Source organism: Colobus angolensis, unplaced genomic scaffold, assembly GCF_000951035.1.
Source record: "Colobus angolensis palliatus isolate OR3802 unplaced genomic scaffold, Cang.pa_1.0 Scaffold123, whole genome shotgun sequence".
Classification (NCBI taxonomy): domain Eukaryota; kingdom Metazoa; phylum Chordata; class Mammalia; order Primates; family Cercopithecidae; genus Colobus; species Colobus angolensis.
In genome coordinates, this window is record NW_012113475.1 from 521,125 (window position 1) to 540,054 (window position 18,930).

An 18,930-nucleotide genomic window follows, 5' to 3' on the forward strand; every position below is an offset into this window, starting at 1 on the left:
CATGCCTGTAATCCCAGCACTTTGAGAGGCCAAGGTGGGTGTATTGGTGAATCACTTGAGCTCAGGATGTCAAGGCTGCAGTGAGCTGAGTCTGCACCATTGTACTCTAGCCTGGGAAATAGAGTGAAACAAACTAGAAAACAAACTAGAAAAACAAACTAGAAAAAATATAAGAAACTTAGAAATACAGCTATGCATTTGTTCTAACTGGGGATAACATATGACAACCAGAAGAACAAATAGTTGCTACAGCAATGGCTAGCTGTGCCTTCTCTCCATAATCTCACTTTTTGATTTGTATCTCAGAAATACTGATTCATTCTTCAAAAGGAGGCTCTTGTTAACTTTGGAAGCAGGAAACTTATTTTCATTTTCTGATTGGAAGAATAAAAATTACATAAACAACAAACATCTGAATTTTTCTTTTCACTATTTTACTTAAGGCATTTTTGACATAATTCTTTACAGGGTAATTTGGCAAAATAACATTGACACTATCTCTTGTCACCTAGCCACTTGACTATGATTTTTAAACTAGAGAAGAAAACTGTAAAGAGGACTACTGTATCTGTGCCCCTTATTCTTTTCCAACTGTTCCTCAATGGCCAAGGCTAATTCTTCTATTGCTTATGACCTTCTCTCTCTGCCGTGCAGAAGGTGCACCGCCCACCACTGTTTGTTCACAGAGGCTATAATGTGAAAAGTGTCCTTGTGGTTGTACAGCACCCAGGCTGCCTTACAGAAGATACGGCCACCTGGTCTCTGGATTCCCTCCTGGAGGTCCTTGCTCTATTACATCCTGGTTTGCAACATCAGCTTCTCCTCTCCACTGGCTCTGCCCCTTAAGCGTCTAAACCTGCCAACATTTGATTCATTAAGATACTTAAAAAACCCAGAAGAAACACAATAAACATTGAAAGACTCCAACCCTTTCTGGACCAAGCCCCCCTATAAGCAGTAGTCTATTTTCTCCCACACCCTCAAGGGACAAAGACTTGTCCACACCTGTCTGTTCTCAGTAACTGACAATGACTTCACGAAGGTTCTTAGTTGCACTGAATTGCTCCAAAGGCCTGCTTGCTGGTCTCCCAGCACCTCTTACTATTTCCATCATCTTTCCTTGTTCCTTACCTTTCCATGGTTGTCAGGGGATCTTTGATAAGATACAAATCTATTTATATCATTTTTCTACTTATATTCCTAGAATTACTCCCTATCATTTTCAAGAGAAAATCCAAATATGGGATATGGTTTTTCACGACCTGACCTATTTAGCTTAGTCTCTTAATTCACCTTTACCTTCCCCTACATTCTGCACTGTAAACTGCAGATGTCCTGAATCCACTGCCACACTTGCAGCTCTCCCCCAAATTGTCCTCACTGCCCTGAATGTCCTCACACTTGTTGCTTTTTCTTCCAGGGGCACCCTTGTCTCTATTTCCCTGCCTGATAAACTCTTAACTGTTTTGCATTGTATTTGAATTGTATTTTATGTTTCTATGTATTGTGAGTTGTATTGTATGTTTCTCAAGAGAAGCGCCTGAATCTTATGTATGATTTCAGTGTCTAGTACATAGTAGGCACGTAGCAAATGTGTCTTTAAGGCAAATTATTGAATTTTTATTCATTCACCTTCTATCTCCCCAAGTGGAAGATTTACATCTTTCCAGTAAATGCCACATAACTAGATTTCAATAAAGATTAACATCTGTTGAAGGAACCAACACTGCAATTGCCTCCAAACTCTACCTCTTCCAATCTGTCCTGCACACTGATGGAGGTTACTTTTCCTAATATACTAACTCCCCATGGTATCTGTCACCTCCTCTAACCAGCTCAAACTTTCACTGGCTTCATATTACCTCTAGGATAAAATCGAGGTTCTCCTATTTCGGTTCTTTTGCATTTGCTAAAATCTCTGCCTGGAATGCTCTTTCCTTGATTTTTACAGACTTTCTCCCCCTCCTTATGTCTCAGAACAAACTTTCTCTGACTACTCAAACTAAAATGATCTTTGTGTCAGTCTATTAAACTGTTATAATTTCTTAATACCTTCCATTTATTAGAGCTGAAGTCATCTTCCTCACAGTCTTTTTTTCTATCATGTCTCTCTATTGCTCTCCTCATTAGAATCTACAGTTCCTTAACACAGGGGCCTGCTTGGTTTTGTTCATTGCTCTGCATCTCCAGTCTTAAAGCAGTTCCTAGAACCAGACGTTAACCACCCAAACATTTGTTCAACGAATGAAAGAATGAAAAAATACTTGAACCAGGCATTCAAGGTCCCCTATGACCTGGCCTCACTCTGTCTTTCCAGCCTTATCTCCAACTACTTCCAGTTACAATTTCCAAAATACCTGTTATGCCTCCTAAATAAGCATATCTACAATACTCTTATCTTCTTTCTCTTCCTATCTAAATTATCTTCACCATCTTCATCATATAAATTATCTTCATCAGATCCAGCTCAAATGCTATGTCTTCTATAAGGCAATACAAAGTGGCAAGCTCCTTAACTACATTATATCTCTGTTTAATGACTTCTTTCAACTTCCTGGAGTATTTTTATTTTAAAAATAGGTTATAAGTTATAATGGAAGATATTATTAAAATGAAAATTATATAATTTCTGGAATTATGGTAATTCTAGTAGTAAATAAAACTCAAGCTACCAGTAAATAAAATTCAAGCCCAAATTTACCTATTTTAAGAAAATTGGGGCCTGGCGCAGCGACTCATGCCTGTAATCCCAGCACTTTGGGAGGCCGAGGTAGGGGGATCATATGAGGTCAAGAGTTCGAGACCAGCTTGACCAACAAGGTGAAACCCCATCTCTACTAAAAATACAAAAAAAATTACCTGGGCGTGGTGGCACACACCTGTAGTCCTAGCTACTCTGGAGACTGAGGCAGGAGAATTGCTTGAATCTGGGAGGCGGAGGTTGCAGTGAGCCGAGATTGCACCACTGCACTCCAGCCTGGGCAACAGAGTGAGACTCTGTCTCAAAAAACATTGCAGGTTTTTTTCTTCAAGTATACCAGAGAAGTCTGCTTTCAGTTATAATGTGCAACATGCTGGTTAAAAAGGAACATTCAAAATTAGTCTGTGAGAGTTGGTTCCAGTGACAACTTTGATCTCCATTTTAAATTGCAGATATTTTCCACTGAACATACTATGAGAAAGCATCCAAAAATAACAATTCAACTTTAACTCTGAGCCTAACATAACTTCTGTTGATTAAATCACTTGTTTCAATCTGGAAAACAAAACAACTAGAATGCTTCCGTGATAAGAACTGTTAGAAAATTCTCAAAACACACAGTGAATTTTAAATATCTTTACTGATCTATATCCTGTAAACTCCAGTGGCAGACCAATGCAGAAATACCTATATATGTGGGCCTAAACATAAGAGCGGATAATGCAATATGGATTGTGTAGATAAAGAAAACGTGCCAACCTGGGTACCAACTTGGCACTACTAGCATCCTCTGCTGAATTCATGTCTTCCAAGCAGGATTTTCTACGGCTTAGCCACAAGCTGAGCTGAGGAATGCCATCAGATAGCTCTGGTTGCAGTATTCTGTGGGTCTGAATAGATCCCTCACTCCTGGACTTTGGGATCTAAAAGAAAAAAAAAAAAAGAGGGATGGTGGAGAGCTAGATAAATGTTAAAGTCTTTCAAATTAAGTTTTTGGAAAAAGACAATTTATTCTAATTTTGCAATAATCCAATTTATAACACCCCAGAAAAATATCAAGCTAAAAATGAAATTTAAACTACATATAAAAATGATACAGCAAAGGGCACAGGGAAGGGGAGATACAAATATTTCCAAGGAGAACATTAAAATCTTATATACCCCATACCCTACCGAGAAGATTTCTATTCTGACAGAAATCTTCCCCAGGCCCACCCCTCCTTAGAATAATCATTCTATATAATGAGGAATGATATGGGAGTATGTCAGACTGGCAACTTGGACTGAAGGAAATAAAAAATAGTTGGAAAGAGGCGGGAAAAAAAAGAGCTAAGAACCACTGGAATAAAGGATGCCAGTGTCTGAAAAGTATTCACAAATATTTACTACCAAAAAGCAAAACATGAATTTGTTGATGGTTTCTATTGTAGCCCTCTTTTGCAGGGCAAAGTAAGATCTAATAAACTTTTGATTAAGGTAATAAATAGGAAAAACACAAGCTTTTTAGTTTTCTTTTATCTCGGAATGCATGGGCAACACATGTCTCAAATGAATCCTGGGGGTACTGACTTCTCAGACTGTATCTGAAGTTATGTTCCCTCTAGCCCCCCAAATACCCTCATGTTCTCTTATTTTAGATCAGAATGAGTATGAATACAATCAATATTGTTTTCCTTTAAAATGTAAAAAACATTATGCCAGAATTGTAGGAAAAATTAGAAACCTCGAATCAATTGTATTTGGTACACTGGAAGCTTTTTCTTGTGTCTAGGATTTTTCCCATGCTTGTCCTTACATCTGGAATGTCATGTGCTCATCACTGGCCACTCAACTGCCTAAAACCAAACCAATCCTAACTTCCTTTGGGGCTGAGATAACTCCAGTGGAGTTTCTCTAATAAGCTTCAGGTCTTTTTTTTTTTTTTTTCCTTTGAGACATAGTCTCGCTCTGTCACCCAGGCTGAAGTAGTGCAGTGGTGTGATCTTGATTCACTGCAACCTCCACCTTCCTCAGCCTCCTGAGTAGGTGGGATTACAGGCATGCACCACCAAGCCAGGGTAATTTTTGTATTTTTTGTAGGGATGTGGTTTCACCATGTTGGCCTGGCTGGTCTCAAACTTCTGACCTCAAGTCATCTGCCCACCTCGGCCTCCCAAAGTGCTGGGATTACAGGCTTGAGCCACAGTGCCCGGAATTAACTTCAGGTCTTAATGACCTTTCCCAACTCTGAATTTCCATAACACACTACCACATAGTCTACGCTTGATTACACATTGCCTGATACTTTAATCTGTGTTTCTAGGTCATATGGTCTCAATGGGTTCTTTGCAGATTGAGATTATAGTCTCCTCCTATTGTTTATCTCTTTCTCTCTCCTTCCTTTTTTTCTTCTTGTTAACATTTTTACCATAAAGTCTAGCAAAGTTTTGGATCTATTAATAAATACTTATATTGTGAGACAATCCACTAGTCAACCACAAGGTATTCTTAAGACATTGACTATCCTGGAGGATAGTCAGTAAAACAGATAGTTTTTAAAAGTAATATGGGAATAATTATGAACATAAATATTGAATAAATTCATGCCTCTATGAAGATTATATAAAACAATATATGAAGAAATATGTACAATTATGACTTGTCAATTAAAAATAACATTAATTTACAAAACCAAACAACACAAACAAACAAAATATATGAACATAATTTGGTAAAGAGCTATATTTAGGATAGAGCAAAGTGAACACTCAATAAAAGCTAGTTTTTATTATTATTGTTGTTACATAAAATTTGCCCAAATCTGGTGACTGCCAATTAATTTTTCATGACATTTCTTTGTAGAGCATTTTTAAGCTCATAAAATCATGAAAGCAAGGAAAATTTTTTTAAAAATTATAAACTTACAAAAACACTTCTGTAGTCCATATTTGCCAAGATTGACTTTTTTATTGACAAAAATTATATATATTCATCCTATACAACATGTTGTTCTGAAATATGTATACACTGTGGAACAGCTAAACAGATAATTAACATATGCATTACTTCACATACATTTTTTGTGGTGAGAAAACTTAAAATCTACTCTTAGCAATTTTCAAGAATACCAACACTACTTTTTTTAAAAAAAACATTAATAGCAAGAACATGGAAGTAAAAATATATACTATTATATATTTCATTAAGGAGTTCCTTTTGCATGTGATTATTTTTTAAAAGAGTAGACATGAAAAATCAATACAAACACTGAAAATGCAGTAAGATTTCAAACTAATTAGCCAAAAAAATCTCACATTTAGACTTGGTTCCCTGTCCATATTAAAGCAAGCACAAGGACAGTTGTTTGACAACATTTCATGGTGTTAAAATAAGGAGACTGTGATGGTTAATACTGAGTGTCAACTTGATTGAAGGATGCTAAGTATTGTTCCTAAGTGTGCCTGTGAGGGTGTTACCAAAAGAGATTAGCATTTGAGTCGGTGGACTGGGAGGAGCAGACCCACCCTCAGTCTGGGTGGGCACCATCTAGTCAGCTGCCAGCTCAGCTAGGATAAAAGCAGGCAGAGGAACGTGCAAGGACTAGACTGGCTGAGTCTTCTAGCCTCCATCTTTCTCCTGTGCTGGATGCTTCCTGCCCTTGAACATCAGACTCCAGGTTTTTCGGCTTTTGGACTCCTGGACTTACACCAGTGGTTTGCCGGGGCTTTCAGACCTTCAGCCACAGACTGAAGGCTGCACTGTTGGCTTACCTACTTTTGAGGTTTTGGGACTCAGACTGGCTTCCTGGCTCCTTAGCTTGCAGTCTATTGTGGGACTTCACCTTGTGATCGTGTGAGTCAATTCTCCTAATAAACTCCTCTTCATATAAACATCTATCCTGTTAGTTCTGACCCTCTAGTGAACCCTGACTAACATAAAAGCAAACTCCATGCTTTTATGAAACATATTCTAATCAAGGGGAAGACAGACAAGAAGTGGGCCCAGGAGGCCATTTAGACCCACCTTATCTCGGCAAGAGTTGCTACTGGCTCCATGAGGCTCAGGCAAGCCCTGCTGGTCAGGGACTCCAAATCGAGCCAACAGTCTTACTGTCATAAATGGAGTGAATGTGCTGCAGCCTCGCTCATAACATGTGGCTGAAGCAGGAAAATGGCCAAGGTTTGGGGATACAGACTGGGGAGACCAGCTTTCTCTTTCCACTGCAGTTATAACTGACATCCACTAGTTCACACCACACTTTGCTTCTTTCTTTTAGTCATTTCTTCATTTATTTGATCATTTAGTAACTTTTGTATATGAAGGTAAAAACTATAAAATCCCCCAAACCACCTATGATGAACACTTTGCTCATAAGAATTCTGCCACTGGCTATTTGAGATAAAGATCTAGGTATATGCTGTGTGATTTATGTGTACAACTAAAATACAAACAATTCCAGGAATCTCAAAAAGAGTACATTCCATGCATGTATCTGCAGGTGTGCAGTAGCTCTAATTGTGGCATTTTTAAGGTACTTTAGTATTTAACATGCCATGGGAATAAAAACAAAGGAATGTTCTTTGAGACAGTAAAATTAGAAAACATTCTCTTAAATCCTGGTGCTGCTGCTGTTATAATTAATATTTACTGAGCACTTATTCTATGCCAGGCACGGTTCCAAGAGATTTACATAAACCAACCCATTTAATTCTCACAACCACCCAAGGAGTCAAGAGCTGTTATTATTATCATTTGAAAGATGAGGAAGCTGAGGCACAAAAAAATTTCATTTGTTCCAGTGAGTAAGTGGCAGAGTTACCATCAGAACCCACATAGGCCTCAGTACCTGTGCTTAACCACTAGTCTATATGCTTGGTTATATGTTAAATGTTGGAATTGCAAGAATAAATGGCATTTTAAATGAAAGTCATATTACCTGCCATAATGCAACCATTTTCTTTTTGGGTATTAGAAGTTAACATTTTCTTTTCTTTCAATTTATTTCTCTGGCACCTGTTGAAGCATTCTAGAAACACAGCCTTATGAAAAAAAATCGAATTTGAGGACAAAACTAGATGGACGATATGTTAATCGTATTTTATTTACAATGGAATGAAAATGTAAGCATTCGAAATAACCAAATTACTATCATATGTAAATTATGACAATATCCACATGATAAAGGATTACTCAGCCATTAAAATACTTACAAAGTTTTAAATAAGATAGTAAAGTACTTTTTATGGGATATAGTATGAGCTAGTTTAGTTTAGCAAATAAAAATGCAAAGGGGGGTAGATATATACCTCCAATAAAACTAGGGTCATCATACTTAAAATACACAATAATTTGTTTTGAAAGTCAAAAAACAAATCGTCACAGTCAACACTAAAAATATTTTAAGATGGTCTAATCTTTAAAAATTGTATAAAGAACCCATCATCAAAAAAAAATTATGTGATACCAGGCACTAAATTACCCTGATAAATTAATGTGACTGAAAATAAAAAAAGACATTAAAATATCATGCCTCAACCTTAATTTTTATACATTGCCCTCATATACCTGTGATGATACAACAGTAAGCTGTAAGCATAGGCTCTCTGTTCCATGGGAGAGTGTACAGTACGAATTATCTGCCATGCTAAGTGGATATGAAGCAGGAGGGATTTTGTTTACTGGACAGCTTCTTTTCCTTTGTGGAGGAGTAGAAGGTTTCTCCACTTAAAAGTTTCTTCCCAGAAAAGTAATGTGCTTGTGAGTCAACGGGAGGAAAATTAAAAATAATAATTTAGTAAGCTATTATGAGGCAGTATTGTAAGTAAGTAATTTTTAAAAGCTTAAGCATAACAAACTGATATTTTAGTCTAAGGAGTCACCCTACGCACTGTTCAGTTGCTGTGCTTGCATTTTGAAAGTAAAAAAACTCTAAGTGTGGACTGGGCACGGTGGCTCACACCTGTAATCCTAGCACTTTGGGATGCCGAGATGGAGGGATTGCTTGAGACCAGGAGGTGGAGACCAGTCTCAGCAACATAGTGAGACCCTGTCTATACAAAATATATATATATATTTTTAAATAGCCAGGCATTGTGGTGTTCACCGGTAGTCCCAACTACCTGGGAGATTGAGGTGGGAGAATGGCTTGAGCCCAGGAGGTTGAGGCTGCAGTGAGCTGTGACCATGCCACTGCACTCCCGTCTGTGTGACAGAGTGAGATCTTGTCTCAACATCCCCACCTCCAAAAGAAACAAACAAACAAAAAACCAAAAAACCCAAACTCTAACGGTATTCTTTTCATGGACTCTATATTCTTCATCAGGTTCTTTGAGAAGTGATTAGGAAAGGACAGAAAATTATGTTCAAGGCTCAAATGATTATGAAAGATTGAGACAGAAGGACAAAAGGAGTAGCACTAACTTTTAACACTTAGACTTTCTAAAGAAATTTAGCCAGTCCTCCCCATTATCTTTGGCCTCTTCTCTCCTCCACCTGTCGCTTGTATGGAAGATGGCAAAACTTCTTGCCTCTCTTTAATGTTCATTAAACTCATAATCTTCATAAGAAGAAATGTGAAATAACAAAGTACCAGAAAAGAGATGCTTAGTTCTGAATTTGCAAAAAAAAAAAAAATAGACAGTTTTTATTTAAAGACCACAAAAAACTCTAAGTCATAAAAAGTCCTTTGTTTTTGCTTAAAAAAAGTTTCATTTAGTTTTCCAAAAAAGAGATTTGTTTACTAAACTGCTGCTACTCTCCTCATAGATAATTTAATGAATCCCACCTGTGCCAGCCACAGTACTAGCTAACTCTCCAGTTTTTTTTTTTCTGAGAAAATTATTAACATGCTTTAGGGAATATATATTTTTAGGAGGGGAGTAGTTTCTTACACATGCTTATCTTTTTTTATAATAGTAAAAATGGGACAACGTTAAACAGTTAAAACTAATTAAAATCTCATCTTGATCCAAGTTTTAGAGCAAATCTCTATTTCAGCATAACTCAATTTAACTTTGTTAGAAAAATCACTCATACATGAGAAAAAAGAAATTTTATACTTTTCAAAAAGTTTATGTTGAGGCCTAGCATGGTAGCTCACCCCTGCAATCCCAGCACTTTCGGAGGCCAAGGCCGGCAGATCACTTGAGGCCAGGAGTTTGAGACCAGCCTGCCCAACATGGTATAACTCTGTCTGTACTAAAAATTAAAAAATTAGCCAGGCGTGGTGGTGCATGCCTGCAATGCTAGCTACTCAGGAGGCTGAGGCAGGAGAATCACTTGAACCTGGGAGGCAGAGGTTGCAGTGAGTGAAGATCGTACCACTGCACTCCCGCCTGGGCAACACAGCGAGACTCTGTCTCAAAAAAAAGAAACAAACAAACAAAAAAAACTAAAAAAAAAAAAACAAAATAAAACGAAGCTTATCTTGAAATATAAGAGATCAAATCAATTACAGGTTCACAGTGTGGCCCAAGTAAGTACTACTCCTTAGTTCTTTGTTTTCCTCAACTCTGCCCCTCTCAGCTCCTCTCTCTTCTGCAAACTGGGAAGTGCCATTCCAGCAGAAATGTTTGTGGGTTTTGTTAACTGCTATAGCCCTGCCATAGAATAGCACTTAGCAAACAGTAGGTGACCACTAAATGTTTGTATAATGAATAAGAAACTAAATAATAGCATCTACTTTCTTCCTAGAAACATTGAAATGTTAACAATCAGTTGATACTATAAAACATATTAATTCTATTGTGTAAACATTGCTTTTATTTAGAACTTTCATTTATATTCAATTTTAAAATCTGTCACTTAAAAATATTTATGGTACAGAGATCACAATAATCTGAATTTATAGAGTAAAAGAATGATTAATGCATGACCATTATCAAGAAACTACACTGACTCTAACTATATGGCCCCATGGTAGAGCCATCTGTCCTGAGACGTGGGCTCAAGGAAATCTCACCTTTTAGAAACTGCTCAGGTAAATCTGTACATGGTAGTAGGGTGAGGTTTCTTATTAATTCTGACACAGTTCCATCTGCTATTTTACAAAGTTATTTGTTCAATTCTCTGACTTTAAGTCTTTTATCAGGAAAAAATTCAGGCAAAAAGTAATCGTTTAAACTGAGCATTGTAGGAATTAAGGTAGAAGACTTTAACAAATTTTCATTCTGTTACATAAAATTTTACAGTAAAACATTTCATTTTGTATATTAATGTTCACAGGTGCATTATTCATGGTAGCCAAAAAGTAGAAACAACTCAAATGTCCATCAACTGACGCATGGATAAGCAAAATGTGATATATCTGTAGGATGGAATATGATCAGTCAAAAAAGGAGTGAAGTACTGATACATGATAGAGCATAGACGAACCCTGAAAACATTATGCCAAGTGAAAGAAGGCAGAAACAAAAGGACACATATCGTATAATTCCACTGGCAGGAAATGTCTAGAACACACAAATCTAGGGAGACAAAAAATAGATTAGTGGCTGGCAGGGGATGGAGGAGGGGAAGTAACTGCAGAGGGTATGGGGTTTCTTTTGGGGAGTAATGAAATGTTCTGGAATTAGATATTGTTGATGGTTGCACAACTTTGTAAATATATGAAAAACCACCGAATTGTAACCTTAAAAGGGTGAGTTTTACTGTATATAAATTATATCTCAATAAAGCTGTTACAACAAACAGGAAGGAGAGACCAAGTGTGTCAAATGCCGCTGACAAGGCGAATAATGAAATATGAGAACTGACCACTGAATTTGGCAATGTGCTGTTTCATTTTGTAGTAGGGATTGATTAGAGTGGGTTCCAGGCAAAAAAAGAGGAAGTGAAAGCAGAGAGCTTAAAGAATTCTTTTTTTTTTCTTTCTCCATTTTAGAAGGAGAGCTTATATAATTCTTTCAAGCAGTTCTGCTGTGAAGAATAGCAAAGGAAAGAGGCGATTGCTAAAGAGGGCTGAAGAGTCAAAAGAGAGTTTTCTTTTCAAATAAGATGGAAAACATTATAGCATATTTCTATGCAAATGGGAATGATTCAGTAGACAGACATCAAACTGGTGACCCAGGAGAGGGAGGAGGAAGGAGGAACAATTGGGGGAGAGAGTTCTTGAGTGGGTGAGAGAGGATGGGATCGTGAACACAAGGGAGGAGCCGATCTTAGTCAGGACTCGCAGCCCGTCCAGGAGATGGGAAGGAAGAAGGAAGAACACTGTGGGCCCAGAGGCAGGTGGTGGAGGGATATGAGGGTGGGAGCCGGTGGATGCTGTCTCTTGATGTTCTCAGTGAAGCAGCAAGTGAGGTCATCCTCTGAATGTGAAGGGGTGAAGGAAGTGATGCTGAAGGCATCATGGCCAAGGAGAATGTATGAAGGAATTGCTTACAAGAGAGGCCGGGACCTCAGCTTAGTTGTGTGGGTTTCACCAGCTACATTCAGCTACTAAGATAGGCAAGGAGTGGTATAGTGTTGTTTTTAGAGGGAGCTGGGATTTTAAGGTAGCAGACACTATTAGCTTCTTTATTCTGGTGCTGCAATGTTGTCCTTATTAGAGTGAGTGATTGCCAAGTGTGTCTTTTTCATTTTTGTATCTCCTGCCTGTAAGTCTTCAACACAGAAGAGGTGATTAATGAATATTCAAAATAATATTTTCCTTATAAAAACAAATTCAGTAATTCCTTTGTTGCTTCTTCCCCCCCCTTGCTGCCTCAAACAAACAGCTGACACAATGTACTTATAAATTATATATTATAAAACTATAGCTAGGTTTTCCTTACAGATTTCTTTATATTTAAGTGGAGCAAAAATAATATGTTCAAAAAATAATTGCATTCCGTTTTTCTGAGTACTCATTAAATAAATTCATCAAAGCACTAATCAAACATGAAAACAGCTTTTGATAACCTGATTAATGTGTTCTTAAAATATTATCTCACTCTTCTAGCATAAATATTATGGGGAAAATTAAGCAGCCCAGGTTTCTTCCAAGAATGAGCATTAACGCCTCAGGAAAGGATGAGAATACTCAGGATTCTGTGCTCTAAGACTTACACTGTTCAGAGTAATTGAGCTGCTTCTTCTGGAAAACTTCTAGAAATCATTCTTTCATCTATGATTGTGAATAGTAAGTACCACAATTATCTGGTGATCTGTTTGCATTTCTATGATATATCCACAAGTGAATGTACATTTGGGTGGTGGGGAAGAAACACCTCCCACATTCCCTCAATAATAGTGAAGGGATGTTGCATTGAAAGGTTCTTCTGAAGGTGCTGTTTTGGGGAACAGGACAGCACATTTGTATCTGTGTGTATTTGTGAATGTGTACTATGAGCATGACTGCCAAAAAATGATTAAAGGGATAAAACAAATGCCATTTATTCATAATCCAAGCTTTCTTTTAATGTAGGCCCTGCTGTAAACAAGGGAAGCTGATGGAATGTTTTGCAGTCCTTTTGCCAAACTCTGAGACTAATGAACCCTGTCCACAAAGCCAGCTGGAGATTGTAAGGCCAGGAGTCAGTGAGGTTTCCTCCATTAGTGTGCTGCTCATTGTGGCAAGGCCATGAGGCGTTACCAGTTATTTTATAAAATGTGCATTCTCAATGAACTAAAGCCATTTCTGTTGTCATAAATATAGGTGAACACTTTATTTTACAACATATTCATTTATAGGGAAGAAACTGGCTTTAAACTCTCTTTTTCTCTGTTGCCAGCTGCATGATGTGGAATAAGTCCCTTAACTTCTCTGAAGCTCAGCTGCCTCATCTGTATAATGAAAAACCTATACCTCACAAGTTATTACAAAAATTAAATGACATCTTTGGAAGTCTGAGGTGGGCGAATCACCTGAGATCGGGAGTTTGTGACCAGCTGGGTCAACATGGTAAAGCCTCATCTCTACTAAAAATACAAAAATTAGCCATGTCTGGTCCTGCATGCCTATAATCCCAGCTACTCGGGAGGCTGAGGTAGGAAAATCGCTTGAATCCAGGAGGCAGAGGTTGCCGTGAGCCAAGATCATGCCACTGCACTCCAGCCTGGGCAACAGAGCAAAACTCCGTCTCAAAAAAAAAAAAAGTTAAACGAAATAATCCATGTATCATTAGTGCCTGGAATAGACTGGGCACATAATAAATGACAGAAGTGAGAGTCATTAATTTTCATAATTAATAAAAATAGTAGAAGACTGTGGAACTTGGGAAGGCAAGTCATTATCAAACTATCCTAGTGGTTTCTTCTTAAATAGTATTCTTCAAATTCAACAACAATTTAATAAGCATTTACCAAATGACTATGACATGCTGAGCCTTGGACTAGGCCCTGACATTGTTAATGATGCTGGCTGTAGTCTTAAAGAAGTAGACAGTCTAGCAAGAAAACAGGCACATGGACTCCTATATCTAGCAATAAGCATAACTGCAATAATAGCTAACTGAGTGCTTACTATATGATAGGCATAATATTTAAACATTATCTATCTATCTATTCTCATTTTCCATTTTAAAAACCCTATGAAATAGGTACTATCATTTCCATTAAAAGATGGTAGAATAGAGATAGAGAAAATTTAAGGAGCCTGCCCAAAGTCACGCAGATAGTAAGTGATGAATCTAGGATTTGACTTGTGGAAATCTGATAATAGAAACAGCAATCTTAACTACTATTTCACACTGTCTCTTATATTTTTAAAAACATTCAATAGCAAGATATATTTATGGAGCACTTACTACCTGTGAGGTACTAAGGATACAAGAAAGACTAAATTAGACTTGATTTCTGCACTCTAGAGCTTGTAGTCTAGTGGGGGAAGACAAAGATTAATCAAGTAATTGCACAAATATATACATATGAGCTATGGTAAATGTTAGGAAAAACTTATAGGTGTTAAGTAATGACTGTATAATGTATTTTTATATAATGTATATATACAATGTTATTTGAGAATACACATAAGGCGCACAACTAATTCTGCCATAGGCAGATAGAGGTGACGAGGGGAGGCTTCCAGATAATGGAAACAGAGGGAGCAAAGGCATAAAATAAGAAATCTGAAATGAGTGGGCATGGAAGGAAATAAAGAGATGGTGGCAAGAGTTGGGACTAGAAGGTTGGGCTGGACTCAGACTGTTAAAGGCAATGTATACCAAGCTAAAGGGTTTGACCTTTATTCGCTATTCAGTAGGCAACAAAGCATTTTATAACAGTTATTATGTCCATGACGTGGAGAAAAACTAGGGTCAGTTTTTGGACTAAAATTCCCCCAAACACTAATCTTTGTTGATAAAATATAAGGCCCTGGATTACGTACATACCTTTCATCTTCTAACTTTGATGCTCACTAAAGAGATCTTATGCAATGGACAATTATTAGTTGCCTTCTCAGTGCTCATATCCCTCCTTCTGTCCCGATGCCCCCCAGTTAGTGTACACATATTATGAACCACTTTTTTACGAGTAAAAATAAATAAACAATAATAAAATTTATAAGGAAGCTTGGGTAGATCCATGAGTTGCTAGGCTAGTTAGCAGTCTTTATCATTCTACGTAAGTAATATAGTCATTAAGAGAGACTTCTGACTGGGACATCATGGGGGAAAAAAAAAAACTATGTTTTTCTTTCCTTTTTATTTTCTTTTCATTTAGCCAAAGAAAAGATGGGCATGTCTTTTATATACATATTTGGTCTTAGTCCCTGGTTTCTAAGATCTTCTAAAACCCTTGGACTGTCCATCGATGAGTGTCTTTTTGCATATTAATGAGATGATTTGAGGCTGAAAGCTGCTAGAGAGCTTCAGGATGAGGACTGGCTGCCAGAAGAACTAACCATGTGATTAGAGGGTGGAACTTTCAGCCTCTAGAGAAGGTAAGGGGCTGGAGACTGAATTCAATCACCAATGGCCAATGCTTTAATTAATTGTGCCCACCTAATGGAACCTCCATAAAAAGCCTAAACAATGGAGTTTGGAGAGCTTCCAGGTTGGTGAAGACATGGAGGTGTTGCGAGGGTGATGTGCCCAGAAAAGGTACTAAAGCTCTGTACCCTCCCCCACACCGTGTCCTAAGCATCTCTTTCATTTGGCTGTTCCTGAGTTGCATCCTTTATAATAAACTGGTAAGTACAGCTAGGGTACTTTTCTAAGTTCTGTGAACTGTTCTAGAAAATTATCAAACCTGAAGTTTGGGCCATGGAACCCCTGATTTATAGCCAGTTTGTCAGAAGAACAAGTCACAACCTGGGACTTAAATCTGAAATTGGGGACAGTCTTGTGGCATTTGACCTGCAGGGTCTATGCTAATGCCAGGCAGTTAGTGCCAAAACTGAGTTAAATTGTCAGACACCCAGTTCATGTCTGCAGATAACTGGAGAATTGCTTGGTATGCAAAACTCACACATTTGGTGTCAGAAGTGTTGGGAGGATGTAGAAAGAAAAAGAGTTCTGTTTATTTTTCTTTCTTTTAATGGGATAAAGGAATGTGAGCATCCTGATAACAAGATGAATAAATAAAGGCCTGGATGGAGTCATCAGGGTAAGTTTCCACTTAAAGGATTTCACATGAAGCAGAAAACAAACAAGTTCAAATTCAAATTTTCATGATGTTCTCAGAATCCAAACTGTAAATCTGAAGAAGATAATCAAATAGGGTTGTCTTTAAGATCAAGAAGTAAACATAAAACTTGGAATATATTGCGATAATAGAATTTGAGAGGAAGAATAAATCATTCATTCAACAAAATGTCACGCAATATATTAGAATCTAGATATGCAAAGGTGAACACCTTACAACCTTATTCTGAAAGAGTTTATACACTACTGAAAGGTAAAAAGAGAAGTAGTCAAAGGAATGCTATATTGATGTGGGACACAACAGAAGTGATCCTTTCCAGTCAGGGAGAAGGACGCCAGGAAAGGTTCCAAAGAGTCATTTACAAGATTACTGTTTGATAGGTAGATGTGGATGTTGGTGGAACTTCAAATAAATTTCTTCAACCCTTCTTTAAACAAAACCTTTCTTTCAGAGTTATTAAATCAAGATGATTGCTAGAATTTCATTGTGTTTGTGATCTTATTTATTTATTTATTTATTTTTGAGATGGAGTCTTGCTCTGTCACCAGGCTGGAGTGCAGTGGTGCAATCTCGGCTCACTGCAACCTCCACCTCCCAGGTTCAAGCTATTCTCCTGCCTCAGTCTCCTAAGTAGCTGGCACTACAGGCATGCACCACCACACCTGGCTAATTTTTTGTATTTTAGCAGAGACAGGGTTTCACCATGTTGGCCAGGATGGTCTCCATCTCTTGACCTCATGATCTGCCTGCCTCAGTCTCCCAAAGTGCTGGGATTACAGGCATGAGCCACCATACCCAGCCATTTGTGATCTTTTAACAAGGAGTTACCTATGTTTTTGTGCTCTGCTTTATGAGCATGTGCTATTTTTAATAGAGTTTTTCTTAAAAACAAACAAACAAAATGTCCCTTTCTCTGTCATTCATAGTGTAAGTAGTCAAATGGAAAGGTGGTAACTACTAAGTCTCTAGGCATAAAACCTATGCATAGTATATTCTCCCAAATATATCTAGCTATTAAGTGACTACAGAGCATCATAGGGTATTTCAAAGGAGTAATCAACAACTTGTGATAAATATCAGGAAAAATTTTCACCTACAGCCACTCCAAGAGGAAAAAGAAAGTATCTGTGAAAAAATATAATTGGATTCCTTGGGACATATTTATATGGATTAAGCAAATACGAGTCAAAAACAAAATAAAAGCAGAAGAAATACTGATAAAAATTGTAGTAATTTTTTGAAAATTTATTTTTCCTGTTTACATTATCTGTTATTATTTTTGCCTTAGCCTGTATCTCAGGACAAGCCATATTGAGAAATGATTCACTCTAAAAGTGACTCATTAGATGGAAACATAAAGGAAGAACCAGTGTGATTTCTTAATCAAAGGAATTTTAAGCATAGTGCTGTCAGTTAGGTACAATTATTTAAAAAAGCAAAATATAATTTTGAAGTAAAATAAATTCATCTTCTTGCAGATAGTAGTTTATACCTTATAGTTAATATGTAAGTTTTAAAATGACAATATAAGTATAAAATAGGCCCAAAAGAATAGAAAATAATTTCAACCACGTAAGTTCTGAGTTTTAGTGTCGAGTAATGGTAATAGCAAATCATGATATTGAATAGTGATGATAAAAACTCAGATGTTTACATCAATCTATGGCAATTATGCTCCTACAGTAGGAGTTGGCAAACTTTTTTTTGTAAAGGGCAAGATAGTAAATATTTAGGGTTCATGGATTACATGGTCTCTTTTGCAACTACTCAGCTCTGCTGTAGGAGCAGTGAAAGCAGCCACAGACAATATGTAAACAAATGGGCATGGCTGTGTTCCTACAAAACTACTGACAAAAACAGATACTAGGCTGGATTTGGCCTGTGGGCCACTTTGTGCTCACCCAAATTCTAACATCATTCATTTCTTTCAACTTTTTCCTTTGTCTCTCTTTTTTTTGAGACAGAGTCTCACTCTGTTGCCCATGCTGGAGTGCAGTGGTGCAGTCACTGCAACCTCTGCCTCCTGGGTTCAAGCGATTTTCATGCCTCAGCCTCCCAAGGAGCTGGGATTACAGGCACGACCCACTACGTCCCGCTAATTTTTGTATGTATACATATTTTTTGAGATGGAATCTTGCTCTTGTCTCCCTGGCTGGAGTATAATGGCACGATCTTGGCTCACTGAAACCTCTGCCTCCCAGGTTCAAGTGTTCTCCTGCCTCAGCCTCCTGAGTAGCCAGGATTACAGGCACCTGCCACTACGCCCAGTTAGTTTTTGTATTTTTAGTAGAGACGGGGTTTTGCCATGTTGGCCAGGCTGGTCTTGAACTCCTGACCTCATGATCTGCCCACCTCAGCCTCCCAAAGTGCTGGGATTACAGGCATGAGCCACTGCACCCGGCCTAATTTTCGTATTTTTAGTAGAGACAGGGTTTTCCCATGTTGGCCAGGCTGGTCTAGAACTCCTGACCTCAAGTTCAGCCTGCCTTGGCTTCCCAAAGTTCTGGGATTACAGGCGTGAGCAACCGTGCCTGGCCCTTTTGTTTCTACTTTTATGGATATTTACATGCAATTATCAAAGAGCCAACCTTGAACATAAAATTTTCTATTTATTTTAAATTATTAAATCTGACCCAACTGTATTTACATAATTAACTTTTCAAAATAGTCCAGAATACAGAAAA

At 37.7% G+C, this 18,930-nt stretch overlaps 1 protein-coding gene across 1 annotated transcript in view; it reads right to left on the reverse strand.

Moving 5' to 3' along the window:
• The window catches only part of FAM13A (family with sequence similarity 13, member A), a 342,193-nt gene that overhangs the window by 122,084 nt on the left and 201,179 nt on the right, over positions 1-18,930 (reverse strand). The window contains exon 8 of the mRNA XM_011932518.1: positions 3,461-3,624. Coding sequence (XP_011787908.1) covers positions 3,461-3,624 — 164 coding nt within the window. The remainder of the gene's footprint in view (positions 1-3,460; positions 3,625-18,930) is intronic.